This window comes from Podarcis raffonei, chromosome 15 (genome assembly GCF_027172205.1).
Source record: "Podarcis raffonei isolate rPodRaf1 chromosome 15, rPodRaf1.pri, whole genome shotgun sequence".
In the NCBI taxonomy this organism is placed as follows: Eukaryota; Metazoa; Chordata; class Lepidosauria; order Squamata; family Lacertidae; genus Podarcis; species Podarcis raffonei.
Genome location: NC_070616.1, coordinates 13,183,668 through 13,202,765, shown reverse-complemented (window position 1 = coordinate 13,202,765; position 19,098 = coordinate 13,183,668). Strand labels below are relative to the sequence as shown.

Here is a 19,098-nt window from a genome sequence, read left to right as displayed (position 1 = left end):
TATTTGAGCCCCATAGTTGAGTTGAAGGATGTCTTATCAGTCTTTCACAGCTAGAAGAGGTTAAGGATATGGTTCAAGGTACCAAGTAAGGAACATATAGTCATATAGAGTGTGGCTACTCCCAGTTTCTGAACACTGGAGATTTTGGGAGATTCTGCACCCGTGTTCATAAACATATCCCCCAAACCTAGGAATGGACTAGGATTTTTAAACAAGTGTCATGTCATATTTCCAGAAACTTCTAGGATCATACAACATGGAAAAATGCTGCTACCAGCTCATACCATTCTGTAGGGATTATATCAAAACAGTTTCAGTAGTTTAGGATACAATGATTACTTGGTTCACACACAGTTAAGCCATCAGCCTGTTCGTTGGGGCCAAATGTACTTGCTCACACTGATTGAATATGCTTCTCCTCACACTCTGGTTTTAATTATCAGTAGCTTCATATGGTTTCTTTCTTAGGGGCACTGCTGCTTCTTTCCCCCCTTCCACTAGCGTAGTTTGGAAGCACCTAAGTGGTGACTTGAGTGGGGTTTATTTAACTAATCTCATGTTTAGCCCAGGGATTGGGAGCCAGTGGCCCTCTAGATGTTGTTGGACTACAATTCCCATCATGATGGGAGTTGTAGACCAACATCTGGAGGGGCGACAGATTCCTCTGTTCCTGTTCTAGCCAGTCGAGTGATAGAATTAAGTGCCACTTAATTAACTGAAGCAGGAAATGTTCTGTCTCTACCTAAATATGTATTCACCTTATTAAGCGCCTTTCCCTTTCTGTCTCAAGGTTTTGTAGACATATTTTCAGAGTTGAACGAGCGCCTTAGTCTCCACGCTTTCATGATCCTAAGGTTCCTGCACCGGCACCGTATCGCCAGCACAGTCATCCCATATCCAGTCTTGGAGTACTTCAACAATATTTGCACCATGCGATCTTCCGTACTGAAGGATTCTTTAGACCGGCTCCTCCTAAAAGAAAAAGGTATTGGAAGTTGATTTGTCCTCTTATCACCTAAAATGTTTATAATCAGGGCCAGCCACTGAGGTGCAATTGTAATCTTCATTGTGTTTCCCCTCAATCTTCTGAATATCCATGTCAGGATCATTTCTTGAGCCGTTCAGTATCAAGACATCCTTGGAGGCAAAGCTCCTCTGCAGGTGGAGATGCCAATCTATGCCTCTCTTATTTGAACCGTGTTTAAATTCTGATTTTACTAATGTGTGGTATTTTTGTCACTATGGGTGCGGTCGCCCCCCTTTTTTTGTTTTCTCTAGATCACCCTTCACTAGGCACCTGTAATTGTTCTGCATAGGTTGTGAGGTGGGTCATTCAGTCACTCAGAATACAGAGGCGTAGCAGAATTATCTACCTTCAGAGGAGGCTGCCTGTTACATTGCTGTATGAGTGTCTGCTCTGGGCATCCCCCCATACAATCATTCATGTGTGCCCAGATTAGCAGTTCATGCGGGAACTCAGAGTGGGCTTCCCTAAGGGTTGGCAGCTCTGTAAGTCCTTTAATAGTGAACCTGGGTGACTGAGCTCCCAACAAGAGAGGGGAAAGGACCTAAAGAAACCAGAAGCCAGATCCACACAGTCTGCTTAACAGTTAAGTCTGTGGATGATGCTTGTACTATTTGGACGCCAGTTCAATACCTGCTCTTTAAAAAAAGAGAGAAAAGGAAACACTAGGCGAGAGAGGTTACTTGCCTTTCCTCTAGGCAAATTCTCAATGAATGTGTTGCAAGGAAATGAAAGAGAATCACTTCCTCAAAGGTCTCGTAGATTGCCATGAAGGTAGGGGGACGGAGGAAGAGGAAAGCAGAAGTCAGTATGCTGGTATGAATGTTTTTACTTAACCTGTCTTTGCCGCTTCTTCCAATCTCTTTACAGAATGCCCGAGTGATTTAAATGGAAACCAGGAATTAGACAAGCTCAAATCAGTTTCAAAGTGCTACACTCACATAGAAACTTCCTCCAATTCAGCAGACATTGACAAAATGACAAATGGAGAGACCTCCTCCTTCTGGCAGTCTGATGGGAGTGCTCGGTCACACTGGATACGGTGAGCGACAGGCTGAATTTCATTATTAACGAGGCTTCTGGGATTTCCAAGCAGAATGTTCCTCTTCTTTGTTTGACTTGGATGGAAACTGGTTAACATAAGACTCTCAAGCTTGTAGAAGAGAGGTCTTGTGGTTCTGTCCAGATGTTGGCCTCCAACCACTATCCTTGGCTTGGACTTAATTCTGAGCCCAGGAACTGTGGTTTGTTTCATTTACTCATAAAATTCCTTAGCTGCCCTTCACCATAAGGTCCCCAGGATGGGTTATAGCTATATAAACATATGGTTACAAAACCAAGTAAAACCATTTCAACCAAAACAGAAGCTTCTCTTGAACAGAAGGGGTGGATCCCATAAAACAAAATACCTTAACTGTCAAAAGCTAGTATTGCTCCCACTAGGGTTACGGCATGGATAAACAACAGTGATGTGAAAGACTTTGTACAGGAAGTTTTTCTACCACTATGTTTTCCTATGATTCTTCCCCCTGTTTACTTATTTATAACCATATTTCTGTACCGCTAATACATAAAGAAAATTTCAAAGTGTTTCACAACAAGTACATATGAAACCATACAATAAAAACCATATTAAAAAGTTAAAATCAGACAACTATTGTGGAAAGATGTATTCTTAATTACCTGCATAAGCTTGAAGGAATAAAAAAGTTTTCAGCAGGCGTTTAAAAGTTGAAACAGATGGTGTCCGCTATATCTTTAGTGTCAGAGGGTTCCACAGAGCTGGGCAGATTACACAAATGGCTTGGTTCCTTGTTGTCTCAAATGAACCTTGCCAACTTGGGGAATGACCAGCGACAGTCAAGCAGATGATCTCAGTGACCAACCTGGGATATTAAGCTTCTGGAAGTTCCTGAAGTACCCTGGACCGAAGTTGCTCAGGGCTTTATAAATTAAGACATGGTCCTGGCCTGATAATAGATGGACAGCCAGTGTCAACTTGCTTGGGATTTTAACTGTTGGTAAAGTTTTTAATGTGCTGCTTGTTTTATTACTAGGTTTAGGGTGATTTGAGCAAAGTTCTGCCCAGAAGACCTAATAGGCATGACTAATGCTGGATGCAAGCCTTTGCCTTTAATTCTCTCATGATTTCTTTTTTAATTGTAAGCTGCCTTGAGTTTGATCTTTATCATGGACTGGCGCGATATGTATGGCCCAGTAGATACATAAGCCTGGCACCCTTTTATAAATGTGTTCTTTACTGAATAAGTGCAAGTCGGGCAAGCTCAGTTGGGCACCACAAAATCTCCTGTTCTCACCCCCCGCATTCCCAATGAAATCTCTTTGCCTTCCAGTTTAAAGATGAAACCGGATGTCATTCTGAGGCACCTCTCAATTGCAGTCGCAGCCAACGACCAGAGTTACATGCCGCAGCAGGTTACGGTAGCTGTTGGAAGGACGGCCAGCAATCTCCAGGAGGTCCGCGATGTTCACATTCCCAGCAATGTTACCGGATATGTGACATTGTTGGAAAACGCTAACATTAGTCAGATGTGTGAGTCCATAACAATACAATTGGTGTTTCTTCTCTCTCTCTCTCTTGTTAATAAAACAAAATATATTTTAACTGTCTGGCTTGAAAGGTAAAGGGGGGGGGGAGCAGTTCCTTAGGGATGGGAAGTTTGGGTTACCCAGGTCAGCCCAAAGTCGCTTTATCTCGTCCAGGTTAACCCAAAGTGACTCACAATCAGCCCACCAAACAGACAAGAAACCCCACATAGACACTTTTGAGCTCTCAATACTTGTGGATGCCCATGCTCAGAGACAGATTGCATGTGTTCTGGGACCAAGCCTTTGAATCTGAGTGCAGGTTCTGGTGTTCAGCTAGAAAACTTATTTAAAAGAGTGTTGGAGTTCAGATTGACAGGTTTCAATGCCCCAAGTGTGCATAGCTTTATAAATGTGCCGCTAGAAATGTGAAGCTTAATACTTGGAAACCACTGAAATCGGATGTCTTGTGAATATCACTCTTCAGGCAAGATTCGGTGTCTGTATTATCCTCATTTCCATGCAAACCCGTGAATGTCATGATTGGCTTAAAATGCACAATGCACCTCAGCAAGATACCTGTGGTTTACTTGGACATTTGACAAGCGCCCCCACCCCCCCATTATTGTGGTTTGCATGATTGCAGGTTTGTTCATTATCTAGAATTGAATCTGGAATTCTGACTTGCTCAGGGAATTGGAGCGTTGTTGTTTTTAAAGCTCATTAATTTCTGTTGAAGTAATCTTGGGGGCCTATAACCCGAACAAAAAGACCAGCATTAAGAGAAATGTTGCAGTTCTCAGATAAGTCTTGTCTGCCTGGGACTGTGGCTTACTCTGTTGCCAGAACTACCCTCATATATAATACAGATCACACACTTGAGCTAGTTGAGTGTCAATCAGTTTTAATTATTGATTTATTACATTTATATCCCGCCTCCTCCATTTTATCCTCACAACGACCCTATGGGATAGGCTCGGCAAAGAGGCAGTGACTGGCCCAAGATCGCCCAGTGAGCTTTATGCCAGGTGGCAATTTGAAGCCTTGTCTCTCCCAGGTCCTAGTCCAGCACTCAAAACCACTATACCACACTGGCTACCATTTTGGAAGAGAGATGGGGCCACCTAAAAATAGGAGTGGCTTCTGGATATTTGTGGGACTCCCTAATACAGAAGTTTTTCTCTTTTTGTGGGGCGAGGGGAGAAATAAACAGAAAAGAAACGTGGCCTGATCCACAGACTTTTGAAGTTCCAGGATAAACAACATGTGGATAATTACATGCCAGCATTGTGCAATAGGGCAGGGGGCAGGAAGGGAAATAGAGAAGTGCCCTAGCAACTTTGCAGTTAAGTTTCCTGGGTGAAGTACCTCCACCAGGCAGCATAAAGGGATATTTCAGGAAGAAAGGAAACCTCAGTTCTCGAACGCAATCTGTTCCGGAAGACGGTAGGAGTTCCGGAACGGTTCGAAAACCAAGGCGCAAAGGGTTGGCTGCAAATGCAATTGAGAAAATTGAAAAACATGCAGCAGAGGATGTTCGACTTTGAAAATGGAAGCATTTACTTTCGGGTTCTGAAACATTCAACAACGGAGACGTTCGAGAGCCGAGGTACCACTGTAGTTAAAAGATACACTGGTTTGATGCATCAGATGAAGACCAGGGTAAAATAAAAAAATATGACCTCTGCGGGGGGATTTAGACATAAGGATTCCCCACATGTCTGTCTTTTTTTTGACAAATAATTTTTATTTCATTTTATTATGTATATAAAACCAAGACAACAACAGATGGGGGAAAAAATATCCAGATAGGCACATAGAGTAAGTACAGATACATATGAGTTAAGTAACAAAGTCATGAAAGAAAAAATGAGAATAAAAATTGCCTTCACGTAGAAGAAAGAATATTTGTGTTAACTGATCTTCACATATAGTTCCACATTTGCCAGGCACGCGATGAGGGTTGTTTTGAAAGTAATGCTTCTTTTGTATATGTAATAAAGGGATGCCAAATCATATTTAAAATATCTGGAAGTGCTAGACCTTGTTGAAATCTCAAATTATGCATAACTACATGTCTCTTTTGACTCTGAGTCTGGCATATGATTCCCGGCCAATAATTTAAGCTTGCCTGCCACTAGGTCCGCCTTCATTTTTGTGGCTTGGCAGTTGGCTATGCTTGGTTACAGCTGCCCTGCTCTGGAGAACCCAAAAGAAGGTGCAGGAATTTTTCAGGCCTGGCATAGGAAGCTCGTTTGTGTCATTCTCCACTCCCCAGTAAATAAACTTGGTTTGGCAGCAACATCCTCCATGATGACCCTTCTTCCCATCACTTGACATTTTCCTTTAATAGCTTGTAGAATCTACCGATTACCTAGACCTAGGAGTTTATTGATTCATGGTATTGTACTCTGAATAAGCAGTCATGTTCTAGGCTGCAGGAGAGAATGCTTTTGGAATATAACTCAAAGGGGTTGAGGTGGTAATGTACAGCGAAGGATGTTCTGCTACACCAGGCATAGGCAAACTCGGCCCTCCAGATGTTTTGGAACTACATTTCCCATCATCTCTGACCACTGGTCCTGTTAGCTAGGGATCATGGGAGTTGTAGTCCCAAAACTTCTGGAGGGCCATGTTTGCCTATGCCTGCTATACACGTATAGCATGTTTTGTGATGTTAGCTGTTCTTAAACGTTATTGGACAATCAGCAGCTTCACTTTGAGCTGTAGAACTTCATTAAAAACAAAAAACAAAATTGGCCCATGGCTGGAAGAAATTATTTGTTTGATGCTTTTGACAGATGTACAAATAAATATCAAGCGCTGCCTTAGTGATGGGTGCGACACCAGAATCCACGGGCTCAGGGCTATCGGCTACCAAAGAGTGAAGAAGGGAGGTGTCTCGGTCTGCGATGCTTCAGCTATCTGGTACTGGTCCCTTTTGACCTCTCTGATCACGGCGTCCATGGACACCAACCCTGCAATTGTTCATGCCATCCTGCAAAATACTCAGTGAGTTTTTGTTCTCTTCTCTTTCCTTTTTCTGCTTAGCTACATTATCATTTTTCCTTCTTATGAGTATACACCAGTGCTTATATCTGGCCGGGACTTCCTTTTTCAAGGTCTTAACTTATTATTATTATTATTATTATTATTATTATTATTATTTTATTTATTTAACAGCTAAACTACTGCATTCACAAGAACAAGGGTGGGGGGAGAGGACACACCAAATCAGCCTCTCACATTACAGGGTTGTATCCAGCTATGTTTAACTCAGAGTAGACTTAATTTGAATGGATGGACCCAAGTTAGTAATGTTCATTATTTTCAGTGGGTCAACTTGAGCTGGACTAGCATTGGATACAACTGATAGTTCGTGTTTCTGCCTTGGAGGGGGGATGAGTTTTGTTATATCTTTTTTTAAAAAACCTCCATTTTGTTGTATTTTTGTGTGTAAGAGTCTCTTATGCACGGCTTTAGAAGCAGCAGCTTAAAAGTTATTGTAAAACTAGGTACATATCCTCCCTGCCCCCACTCCCATTTCCCTTTAGTCTCAGGGTGCGATTTGCTGTTTTCCCACTGTTCTCCCTTGGAGTAGGGTAAAAGGCTGCTGGCTACCTTAGGATGAGACCAGAATATGTCACACAAACATATACACACAGAGAGCACACACCTATGTGTGGATTTTAATTGTACGCTGCTTTGGGAGCTATTTTTCGCTGCAAAGCGCAATGTAGAAGTTTTTCCCTGTCCCTTCCATTTTTCTGTCTCTGTCTGGGAGAGGAGGGAGGGAGCCTTCAGGCAAAGCTCTGACAAGGGCAGAAATATTAAGGCATAGTCATTGATTTTATTTATATGTTTAGAATTCTGCATTGCTTTTCCCCTATCCAAGAGCCCATAACAACAGAGGGCCATTGCTTTAAAAGTGTAACATGTAACTGAACCATGTAGAGGTTTAGCTGGGCTGCTCACGTTGGCCTCTTGTTCTCCGTGATGTGCTGTGTTGCAACCTTGTCCACACTGGACTTCCAGCAGCACTTCCTGCTTGCCATTGTTTCTGATGGGACGCTCTCTTCCTTTTTCTTCCTCCAGGAAGGCCCTGCAGCACATGCCACCGCTTTCCTTGTCACCAGGCTCCATAGACTTCTCAAGCTTCCTATCTCCCAACGTTTTGGAAGAAGTGGACAGTTTTCTTCTGGGAATTACCAGGTACAGTCATAATAGAGCTTTGCAGTGGTACCTCGGGTTAAGAGCTTAATTTGTTCTGGAGGTCCGTTCTTAACCTGAAACCGTTCTTAACCCAAGGTACCACTTTAGCTAATGGGGCCTTCTGCTGCCGCCGCACAATTTTTTTTCTCATCCTGAAGCAAAGTTCTGAACCCGAAGTACTATTTCTGGGTTAGCGGAGTCTGTAACCTGAAGCGTCTGTAACCTGAAGCGTCTGTAACCCGAGGTACCACTGTAATACAGCAAATAAGTGTTACACCAGAAGCAAATATCCATTCTTCAGCCTCGTTCCTTCTGGAAGCTTGCATGCCAGTGGTGGGTGGGGTTAGAGGCAAAAGTGGGCGGAGCAACCCATGCAAATTTCACTTGTCTGCATGGCAGCCCCTTGTCACGTATGGCTGCCAAGCTCATGCTTCAACAAACATCAAGTCCATGTTAAATCCGTAGACTAGAGCATGGATGAGGAACTTTGGCCAGCCTGAGGGCCGCATTGCCTTCTGGGGGCCACATCCCCCTGGTGGGCAGGACTAGAGGCAAAAGAGTGCAAAGCAACAAATGTAAATTTTACTTCTGTAGGCTGGTTTCTACACACACTGGCACACCTCTCTCCGTCCTTCACCCTTACAAGCAAGAGGCATCGTCACAATTCAAACACACTTTCTAGCCAGGCAGAATCACTGGGCGGGTGGGAGGTGCGGTGGGCATGACCTGGAGAGAGTCCCAAGGGCCAGATGGAGAGGCTTGAAGGGCCACATTAACCTCCATGGCCTGGTTTCCCCCACCGTGTTGTGACGCAATGGAAACTGCAGCTTTTTAGTTCAGACAAGAAAGCACAGGACTAAGGGGAAATGTTTTAGAAGCTGATATAATTCTGAGTAGTCTGGGAATTTTTCCTCCAGTCTCCTTATGTAGCTTGTGCTTCCTCCATATCCTGCATTACAGCATGTCATGGTGGCTAGAAAACAATAGTCCAAGGCTACTTGTCTAATCCCTGTTTTCCTTCCATTTCTTCCCAGTCGTTGTGCCTCCCCAGAAGTAGAGCTTACCCTGCTGGCATTTTCCCTGGCCAGGGGCAGCATTGGCAAAGTGCTGAGTTCACTTTGCACGATCGCCGACCACCTGGAAACGCCTTACAAGGCTGCCTCACTCATCGTCTCCATGGCCACAGTCAGGCAAAACTTGCTGTACAAATATGGTAAATAATGGCTGGGGAACGTTCATATAGTTGTTTTCAAACCTATGCACGGCATTGAAAAAGTGGTTACAGAAAGGCTATAAACTCAAGACAGGTAAAAGACCTCCCACAAGAGGCGGGGATGGCCACCAACTTGGATGACTTTCAAATTGGACAAATTCATGAAGAATAAGGCCGTCTATAACCACTAGCTATGTCAGCTATGTTCCGCTTAATATGTCGGAGGCATTAATGCTTCTGAATATTGACTGCTGGAAGCCCAAGTAGGGGAGAGGGCTCTTGTGTTCTGGTCCAGCTTGTAGGTTTCCTATAGTTAGCTGGTTGGTCACTGTGAGAACAGGATGCTGGACCATTGACCTGACCCAGCAGTCTCTTAGGTTCTTAGGCTTGGGTAGATACAGGTCTGGTAACTGTTTCAAACTTCTAGCAGTTGTCCTCTGCTTTTCTTTGAAGCTAAGAAAACCAGAAACTGGAAATGTTTGCATCCTTGAACTGAAACACGGTGAAGATTTTGTGTTTTAAAAGAATCACCTTTGTGGGGTTATTGGTGCGTTCCTTCTTTAAACTGTTTATTCACAGAGGAGCACTATGTTTCCTAATCCCATCCTCAAATTGAAAAGTATAGGGGATGCCGTGAGTGGGGTGCTTCTCTGTGTTGTTGACAGACTTGTCTGTTGCCATCTCCAGGAACTCCCCTGAGGCTGACGCTGCAGGCCTGTGATGTCAAAGGAAAGGAAGACAAATCAGGTCCTGAAAATCTCCTTATAGAGCCATGGACAGGGGATGGTAAGGGCTCGCGTTGATTCCAATCATGTATTTCTTACATTTTATCTTGCCTTTTGTATCTTCCCTTTCTTCCTCAAATAGAGGTATGGAAGGTAGCTTACATAAGAAACTAGACAGTAACAATTTAAAACAAACAAACTTACGCATAGCAGGAGATAACAGATAGTATAAAGCAGCCTGGCAGCAGGGAATTGGGCAGAAAAGCAGATGCACAGCAGCTGAAGGGGGAGCAGGGCAAAATGTTTTAAACTCTAGGTGCAAGAATATAGAAAACTCTTATAGCAAGTCATTTGACAGTTGAATTCCTGATGGTGACGGAATTTACAACAGGGTGTCTCGCGAGAACAGACAGGCTTGTGGTAGGACCTGTTCCTTTTTAGGCATCCCACGCCATTTGGGGCATTAATTGAGCCTGGAAATAAGCCGGAGGTCATTGCAGCAAGTAGAGAAGAGAAATCACCTGCTGCAAATCCCTGGGTCCAGTAAGCAATCTCACCATGGAGTTCTGAATGAGTGGAAGTAATCCAGTCTTTGGGGCATGTGTAATCATGACCAGATGTGGCCCCTCCTGAAATGTGTCCAACTGACACACTGGGCAAAGGCATAGCTGCTACCTGGGCATTGAGGGATAAAACCGGGAGCTCACTTAAAATCCTCAGTTGGATAGTGAAGCAGGTACATGCAGGTTCTGTGAGCCTATTTGAAAACCTTCCTCCAGTGTGTGACATGATGAATTGGTAGAGACAGGTATCAACAGGGATAGACCACCACTACTTCAGGCAGGGGGATGGTTGGGCAGAAAGGTGCTTCCAGAAACATGCCTTGTTGTAACCAAACAGTGTATCAGTGTTAGGCTGCCTCCCCAGGTTGGCCCAATCCAGAGCCCAAACATGCATCGTCCTGAACATTCTCCATAAATTTCAAGTCTTCTTGTTTTGTTCAAAGGTTTCCTTACTGAGACTGGAAAGAGACAGGCCAGTGTCATTCTTTCGACCGGAACTGAATCAGCCTTTCAGGTCACACAAATCAGAATAAAGGTAAGGGTGCTTCTGTTCAGCTTTCTGGGTATTAATGAAATTGCTTTCTCTATACATGGTTAGAGCTTCATTATTCTCCTAGGTGCGGAGGGGAGCGATTGGGGCCCGGTGTGGGTTGGTGTTTGCTTACAACTCCGCTTCAGAGAAATTTCACGCAGAGGAGCACTTCAAGAGATTCGAGAGCTATGACAGATGGAAGCTAGAAGATTTCCGGCACTTCTTAAAAGCCAGGTAAATACAACCTATCAGCTGCCACCTGATTCTTTTAACAGACGGTGCAAATGGTTGAACCTGAATTTTTCTGTGTATACTCCGATATTGGTCTATTACCCAACCTTGAAACTCAAACCGCGACAGCTTTCTTTGGCTTGATAATGCTCAGGATCCGAACCCACAACCCCAGTGGCCTGTTTCTTTTTAAATGCTTTTTATAAATTTTCCAAATTATTACAAATTAATTTAATACAATTTTGTTACACACACACACACACACACACACAGTGGTACCTCGGTTTCCGAATGTCTCTGTTGATGAACGTTTCGGAACTCAATTGCCAAAAAACCAGGAAGTAGATGCTTCCGTTTTCGAATGCGCCTTGGAAGTTGAACTTCCGAGCTGGCTTCCTGTTTGAGTTTTCTGTGTGTTTTGAGGCTTTCGTATTGAGTTTTCGGTTTTCGAACGTTTCGGAAGTCGAACGGTCTTCTGGAATGGATGACATTTGAAAACCAAGGTACCACTGTATATATATATATGTAAAAAAATCAAATTAAACACTTGTAGGAGCAGCACTCCACGAGACGAACTGGGAGAGGAGGATCCTGTTGGCTGGTTTGAAATGGAAGAGGAATGGGATGAAATGGAAGTCAAAATGCAGCAGTGCAGAATTTCCAAGGTAAAACTTCAGCCCAGTTCCTCCAGTCATGACCATATAGCAGGGGTGTGGGGGGGGGAACCTTTTCCAGCCCTCACAGGCCGCACTCCCTCATGGCTAGTCTTCTGGTGGGCAGGAGGTAAAGTGAGCACATGACAGTATGTCTGCATAATGGCAGCTGTCTACATTCATCTTGCAGTCCCAACTTTTGTATCTTTTAACTTTGGACACAAGATGCATAGTCACCAGGGTTGGCACTTTTAATTTTAAAAAAGAATGATTTGGTCATGATGTCCCTTCCCCATTTTCAGTATCTGATGGTGAAGTTCTTGTGCACAAGGCAAGACAAAGCCGAGAGGCTCGGGGTGCAAGGCTTGAGCGTCTTCGGCTACCTTCGGTCCATGTCTTCAGAGCCCAACAGAAGCAAGTGCTGCCTGGAGTGCGGCAAGCCCAGCGGTGACGTCGTTTGTGGGATGACTTTGCTGCTGAAGACTCTGTGCTTCATCCAGCAGCTTGCACAGGATTTGGTAGGTTTTACGCTGCTTGCTGCTGCCTCTTCTCTCCATAGGCTGGACCATATTCTAAAGGCTAAATTAGGTTATTCTCTAGGGCCAGCATGGCCAGCGGTGCTCATATAGATGTCTGCCATGATGCCTGCAAGCAGTCTCCTTCCCCCATCAGATATGTGAAAAGCTAGGAAAACATGGAGAACATTTGGGAATCTCCTCTCAAAGCATTTCCAATTTCCCCCCAGGCCTTCAAATTTCTATTCCCTCACTCTGAAATTAGGCTTGAGAGAAGCATTCTCTCATAGCCAGTAGAATAGGTGTGTGTCCACACATGCTGGCCACAGCAGTCTCTCCAAGTTGCACTTGTGCTTGTTTGCCTCCCAAAATTAGGGATCTTTAGGGCATCAGAAAGATAGCTGATGCAAACTGAAAATTATCCTGCTTTTTTCTCCTAAGAAAGCTAATCCAGTGCAGATTTTTTTGGGAGGAAATTCACATCGTTGTTCCTTATCCTCCATGAATTTACCGTATTTTTTGCACCATAACACTCACTTTTTTCCTCCTAAAAAGTAAGGGGAAATGTCTGTGCGTGTTATGGAGGGAATGCCTACGGGTGGCATGCCTACGGATTTTCCTCCTCTAAAAACTACGTGCGTGTTGTGGTCGGGTGCGTGTTATAGAGCGAAAAATACGGTATTTCTTTTTCCAGCTTTAAAAAATATAATAATTTTTTTTTTTTAGGTTCAGAAGAAGGCAAGCGGTCTGCGCTACAGGTCATACCTCGACTTTGCAGGCCTGGATTTAAAGCTTTTCTGGAATTTCTATAGTAAACTTCACCAAAAGTAAGTCCCTCTCCCATCATTTACAACTAGTTGAAAGTAAATGAAGCTGACTTAATGCTGAGTCTTTGGTGCTGTGGCGTGCATTGGTGATTGGCAGAAGCTTCGGTCATTGTCTGCCTTTGTAGCTTGTACAACCAAACTCATTTTTCCAGGCCCTGGTGCTTAGCATTAGGTCTCACCAGATGCATCCATATAGACACTAGCAGGCATATTGCTAGTTATGGTGAAGGAACAGAGTAATAGAGAGTAACAAATTACCAATAGACTCAATGCTGCTGTTGAATAGAAGCCTGGTATGTACTGTAGTTTACTTTACTTACTGTACACGTGAACTGATATGAGTCTTATGGAAGCTGGCCAGTTTTGGGCTAACATCAAATATATAGTAAAGGTAAAGGGACCCCTGACCATTAGGTCCAGTCGTGGCCAACTCTGGGGTTGTGGCGCTCATCTCGCTTTATTGGCCGAGGGAGCCGGCGTACAGCTTCTGGGTCGTGTGGCCAGCATGACTAAGCCGCTTCTGGCGAACCAGAGCAGTGCACGAAAATGCCGTTTACCTTCCCGCCGGAGCGGTACCTATTTATCTACTTGCACTTTGAGGTGCTTTCGAACTGCTAGGTTGGCAGGAGCGGGGACCGAGCAGCGGGAGCTCACCCCGTCACAGGGATTCGAACCGCCAACTTTCTGACTTTCTGTCCGGAGGGCTGGTGGGTGTTGTTCAAAACATCTGAGACATGTCCACCCCAGCCCGGTTGGTGAAGTTTAGCGTAGAGCTTTCTTCTACAGTCATACCTCGGGTTACAGCCGCTTCAGATTGCATTTTCTCGGGTTGCGGACCGCCGAAACCCGGAAGTACCGCAACGGGTTACATCTGGGTTTCAGCGGTCGCGCATGCACAGAAGCGCTAAATAACGTTTTGCTCATGCGCAGAAGCACCGAATTGCAACCCGCGTGTGCGCAGACGCGGGTTTCGAACACTGTGGGTTGCGAACGTGCATCCCGCACTGATCACGTTCGCAACCTGAGCGTCCACTGTACCTATCTTGCTCCTGCATTGAAACCCACTTTTAGGATGGAATGAGAATCACATTAATTTGCCTGCCTCCAAATGGTCGTTCATGACAGTGTTGCACACGGGGTTATGAATGGATTTTTACTACATCAGGGTTGTGACTTTCCTCCCACCCTAGCTCAAGAGAAGAGTGCATTGATGCCCAAGCCATGTTGCTGCGGCTTCTCCAGAGCTGCTTTTCAGTGCTCACATCGGATAACAAAGCTGCAAAGACTCAGGAAGCTGCTCAGAGCAAAACGTCTGACAGCGCAGAAGCAGCAGAGGAACTCTACAAGCATCTGTGTGAAGGTGATCTCCTCACTTCAACCCGCCACCCCATTGCCTCAAAACCCATCTTTTCCATTAATAAAGGGGGGAGGGTAGCATAGCCTGGTGGTAGAGCCCAGCCACTGTAAATTGCCGAGTGGCATTGGAATTTCATGCAAAAGCTTAGGAATGCAGGTAAGGAAATGAGATTCAGGTTGCTCTCAGTTAAACAGAAATCTCTCTTTGCATTTTTTTACGAGCAGTTGTAGACAGCGACAGCGAGTCCCCATCACTGAAGACCTTGAAGCAGGAAGTGAATAACACATTGCTGAACGGAGCAGCCATCTTTTTCCCCCACAGACACACCCGGCGGGAGCAGCTTTTTGCAATGTTGGTATGTTGTGGACATAGAAATCTTAGTATCTTAGTACAGACCCTTAGCTTTTGCTTTCTCTCTGCAAAACCCCTGTGGGCCACCTCTAGCAAGCTGACTACATTTTTATCCTCCCCACCCTGCAAGGATCTTAGTACATCACCTCCCCGTTACTTTATATCCACACAACAATCTTGTGAGGTGGGTTAGGCCCAGAGTGCAGCACTGTCATTCAGAACTCTTGACATCTGCATAATTTGCTAAGAAGTAAGCCCTGCAGAGTTTAGTGGCACTAGTTTCAATGTTGTGGATATAGAAATGCAGCCTTGGAGAGCATCGTGGCTGGTTAGCATCTGAACTCATGTCTTCTCAGTTTACGTCAAACTCTCTGATCGCTTTCTGATACAGGCTATCAAAATGTCATTCTGCCACAAACCTTACCCCACCCTTAACATATTTTACATGAGGGGGAAATGTGTGAGCTTTTTTTTTTTTTTTTAAATCAAGCTTTTTCTTTTTTCCAGAAAAACATAACAGAGCAGGAACACAAGGCATCTGTCCATCTTACTTTCAAATCCCTCTGTGCATATTTCAGGTAAGCAACTTTGGCTGCAATCTGAAACACGCTTACCTGGGAGTAAGTCCCACTGAGGTCTTTAGAATCAATCACCGCTTCAGATGATTGTAAAGTAATAGACAAAAAAAGGCCTTAGAATTGAGAACAAATAGCATGGGAGAAATTGAACATTTTGCCAATACAGTGGTACCTTGGTTCCCGAATGCCTTAGTGGTTGAACAATTCGGCTCCCGAACACTGCAAACCCGGAAGTAAGTGTTCTGGTTTGCGAACGCTTTTTGGAAGCTGAGCATCTGACACGGCTTCTGCTTGAGTGCAGGAAGCTCCTGCAGCCAATCAGAAGCTGTGCCTTGGTTTTTGAACAGTTTCGGACTCCCGGAATGGATTAAGTTCAAGAACCAAGGTAGCACTGTACTCATATTAGACAACAGTTATTTGATTTTAAGAAAACCAGCTTAATAGTTGCAGGATAGGGAAAAAAGAGACTGGGTGATATCCAGTATCATACTCAGAGGAGGCTAACTGAAATCAGCGGTTAAGTAATTGAAGTGAATTTACTTATTTTAGTACATCAACTCTAAATACCCCCGCCCCCAATAGTTGTATTTTATTTTGAAATTTCAAATTCCACTGGTTAGGGTGTCAGATTATATGACCTGAGAGACCCAGGTTCAAGTCCCCCACCTGGCCATGAAGCTCTCTGGGTGTGACCTTGGAGGACATTCCCTGCCTCTCAGCCTAGCCTACCTCACAGGGTTGTTGTTGGGATTAAATGAGTGGAAGAACCATGTACACCCCCTTGAGCTTCTTTGAAAAAAGGTGGGATACTAATTTAACAAATGAATAATCAAACAATGTAAGCGGTGTCCATTTTAAAGATCTGTTTCCTTGAGTAGTTTCTGGAGAAACAAGTCAGTTTTACTAATAATATAATGTTCCAGTTTTCTTTCTAAAGAAGGAGAGTGGAAGCAGTTAAATTAAGGGGCGCTAATTACTGTGGATCTGTAGTGAGGAGAAGTTAGCTGGGTACGACCCCGATATCTGCAACCATAAGGAGTGTGGGTTAGGGAGATGACATTTGCTCTGCTTGAAGGTTGGGATATTGAAGCGGATGGATTCTGCAGTCTGGAATGGTTGCGTCTGGGGTGCTTTCAAGACCCATGCTGTGAAAATGTCTGTTCTTTGACAGTGACCAGGATCCAGGTGGGCTCCTCTTGTTGCCAGACAAAGGACCTTCTGCAGATGTTGATGTGGATAAAGTGCTTGCGGTGACAGAAACGCTTCTGGCAGTGACATCGAGAGAGGTAGTGCTTCCGGTTGGTCTTTGGGGTAGTTCTTGCTTGTGGAACGGCTAAACTTTTATTTATCAGCAAAGTCCTCAGGACTGGATAAAGTACAGCCAAGGGTCGTAGCTGAGCGGTAGAGCACCTGCCTTGCATGCAGAACGTCCCTGATTCATTCCCCAGCATCTCTAGGCAGAGTTGGGAATCTCCCTTGCTAGTCATTCTTGACAGTACAGTGGTACCTCAGGTTACATACGCTTCAGATTACAGACTCTTCTAACCCAGAAATAATGCTTCAGGTTAAGAACTTTGCTTCAGGATAAGAACAGAAATCGTTCTCCAGCAGTGCGGCAGCAGCAGGAGGCCCCATTAGCTAAAGTGGTGCTTCAGGTTAAGGACAGTTTCAGGTTAAGAACGGACCTCCGGAACGAATTAAGTACTTAACCCGAGGTACCACTGTACTGAGTGAGATGGATCAATTTAGTATTGAATTGAAATACTTTATTGTCACTTGTACAACTTGTATACAGTGAGATTACATGAGCACCCCCCACTCAGCTCTCCTAGTCTTAATTCCCCTCGTTTACTGACGCACACCCACCAAACCCGAAAGTCAGTTGCCCTGTTGTTATCTTTTCATTCAGCAGCCTAACAGTCCATGAATAGAAGCTGTTCTTTACCCTGTTGGTGCGACTAATCATGCTTCTATATCTTCTGTCTGAGGGCAGGAGATAAAGAAAGTGCCGGCCAGGGTGTGAATCATCCCTGAGAATTTTCCTCACTCTCCTGAGGCAGCGTTCTTCCGCTATTTCATCTATTTACTATTTCATCTATTCATCTGTTTCAACTATTTACCCAAGTTATTGGGTAACTTCTTAAGTCTGTAAATATGTGGCTTTGCATAAGCTGCACCTTGACACTTACAGCCTAAACAGCTGTTAATGTTTTATTAAGATCATTCCTCACCTGCTAATTTATTATTTTTCTTATCTGCCCCCCCCCCCCCGGCCATATCCAGTGTCTTCCTTTTGGTTTCTACCTATTACGGCAATACATCACTGCTGTTCTTTTTCTTTATAGACTGCCTTTCCCCAGCCATAACAGCTACAAGGGCAGTTTGCTGAACACCCCTCGTCCCCAGTTTACAACAGTTTGGGCAAGCCCAAGTCTTAAAAGAAAAGAAATCCAAAAACCAACAGGCAAACCCCTAAGCAGATAATAGAAAAGCAGGATAATTAAAACAGTGTGTTAGAGAAGTGGGAAACCTTGGACCCGGGGACTAAAATGCACCCTTCTTCTCCCCCGTCCCTGGCCACCAAGCCTCCCTATCTAGCCTTTGGGACACTTCCCAAGGCCCGCCACCCGCCTTGAGTGTTTGTGCCTGGCTGAAATATGTCTTTGAACTCTGAGAATGCCTCTTGTTTGCCTGAATGGAGGATAGAGAGCATTGAGGATAGAGAGCTCTATGTGTGGAAACCAGCCTACTGTGCAAAGGTAAAAATGGTGTGGGTTGCTCTTACCCATCACCGACGTATGCCCCCCCCAAAGGCTGCCCAGTCTGCAAAAGCTTAACCACCCTGTTTTAAGCCGCTCAAGGCCAGCATTTCTGACAACATGAAACTCTTTGCATTCTGCAGTGCGAAATGTTGATGATGGGCGTTGCCCAGCAAGACACGGGTCCTGTGCTCTCGTCCTTATTCTGGTCTGTCCAGGGCAGCCTCCTTTCCTGGTGCTACTTGCAACTTAAGGGCAGTGATGCAGCACCCAAGAGCCTTGCCGTAGAAATCCTTACAAAATGTAAGTATCCGACCAGGAGCGGCCTCTTAACTTACCTTTTCTATAAAAAGTCCCAAATGTGCTGATGGGAATTGTGCTTCAAAACACCTTGAGAGCAACACGTTGGGGAAGGCTACTCTGCATCGTTTAGTAAGCCATCTTTTGTTCTTTCCTGTCTAGATGTGCAGCAGTTCCTGCGGAGTGTCAGGACAATTTTGGAGTCGCTCCTGTCCCAACACAGTGGGAGAACAATAGTGGAAAAACTGAGCAACTCTGTCTTTTCCATGGTAGCCCGCCAGCTGGTGAGTGAACTTATGGGATCCTTACGACAGCTGTGGGCAGGTGTTTCTTGATATATTTTTTAAAAACACCTGTAATTCTAACAGGGCACCTTTTGTCCTTCCCCAGATGACCTTCCTGCAGGACTTCTGCACTTTAGACATTCCACATCGTACCCTCCTGCAGGATGTCAGCATTTTGACAAAGCTACTGAATGACCTGTCTGCAGAGCCAGGAGATGGCCCAAATAAGGTAGCCTCGGGAAAGGTGCTGATGCTTTCAGTGCACAATATGAACTCTGCTGTTAACCACGTCGAGTGCGTTTTCTGTGTAAAGTAGGATATGAATGGAATGAAAATTGACTCTTCCTCTGTTAAGTCATGTTAAAGATGGGTGTTGACAAAGGGGCCCAAGTTTGAGTAAAGCAAACACTGCTGTAGAATCTGAGGC

General features: G+C 44.6%; 1 protein-coding gene across 2 annotated transcripts in view; it reads left to right on the top strand.

Moving 5' to 3' along the window:
• ZZEF1 (zinc finger ZZ-type and EF-hand domain containing 1) overlaps window positions 1-19,098 on the top strand; it is a 76,427-nt gene that overhangs the window by 8,902 nt on the left and 48,427 nt on the right. For both annotated transcript variants that reach the window (XM_053367948.1, XM_053367947.1), the window contains exons 3-21: window positions 791-985; window positions 1,895-2,066; window positions 3,379-3,578; window positions 6,373-6,583; window positions 7,667-7,783; window positions 8,818-8,996; window positions 9,684-9,782; window positions 10,728-10,819; window positions 10,902-11,050; window positions 11,601-11,712; window positions 12,003-12,218; window positions 12,942-13,042; window positions 14,233-14,402; window positions 14,624-14,754; window positions 15,258-15,328; window positions 16,500-16,614; window positions 18,231-18,390; window positions 18,550-18,671; window positions 18,778-18,900. In XM_053367948.1, coding sequence (XP_053223923.1) covers window positions 791-985; window positions 1,895-2,066; window positions 3,379-3,578; window positions 6,373-6,583; window positions 7,667-7,783; window positions 8,818-8,996; window positions 9,684-9,782; window positions 10,728-10,819; window positions 10,902-11,050; window positions 11,601-11,712; window positions 12,003-12,218; window positions 12,942-13,042; window positions 14,233-14,402; window positions 14,624-14,754; window positions 15,258-15,328; window positions 16,500-16,614; window positions 18,231-18,390; window positions 18,550-18,671; window positions 18,778-18,900 — 2,735 coding nt within the window. The remainder of the gene's footprint in view (window positions 1-790; window positions 986-1,894; window positions 2,067-3,378; window positions 3,579-6,372; window positions 6,584-7,666; window positions 7,784-8,817; window positions 8,997-9,683; window positions 9,783-10,727; window positions 10,820-10,901; window positions 11,051-11,600; window positions 11,713-12,002; window positions 12,219-12,941; window positions 13,043-14,232; window positions 14,403-14,623; window positions 14,755-15,257; window positions 15,329-16,499; window positions 16,615-18,230; window positions 18,391-18,549; window positions 18,672-18,777; window positions 18,901-19,098) is intronic.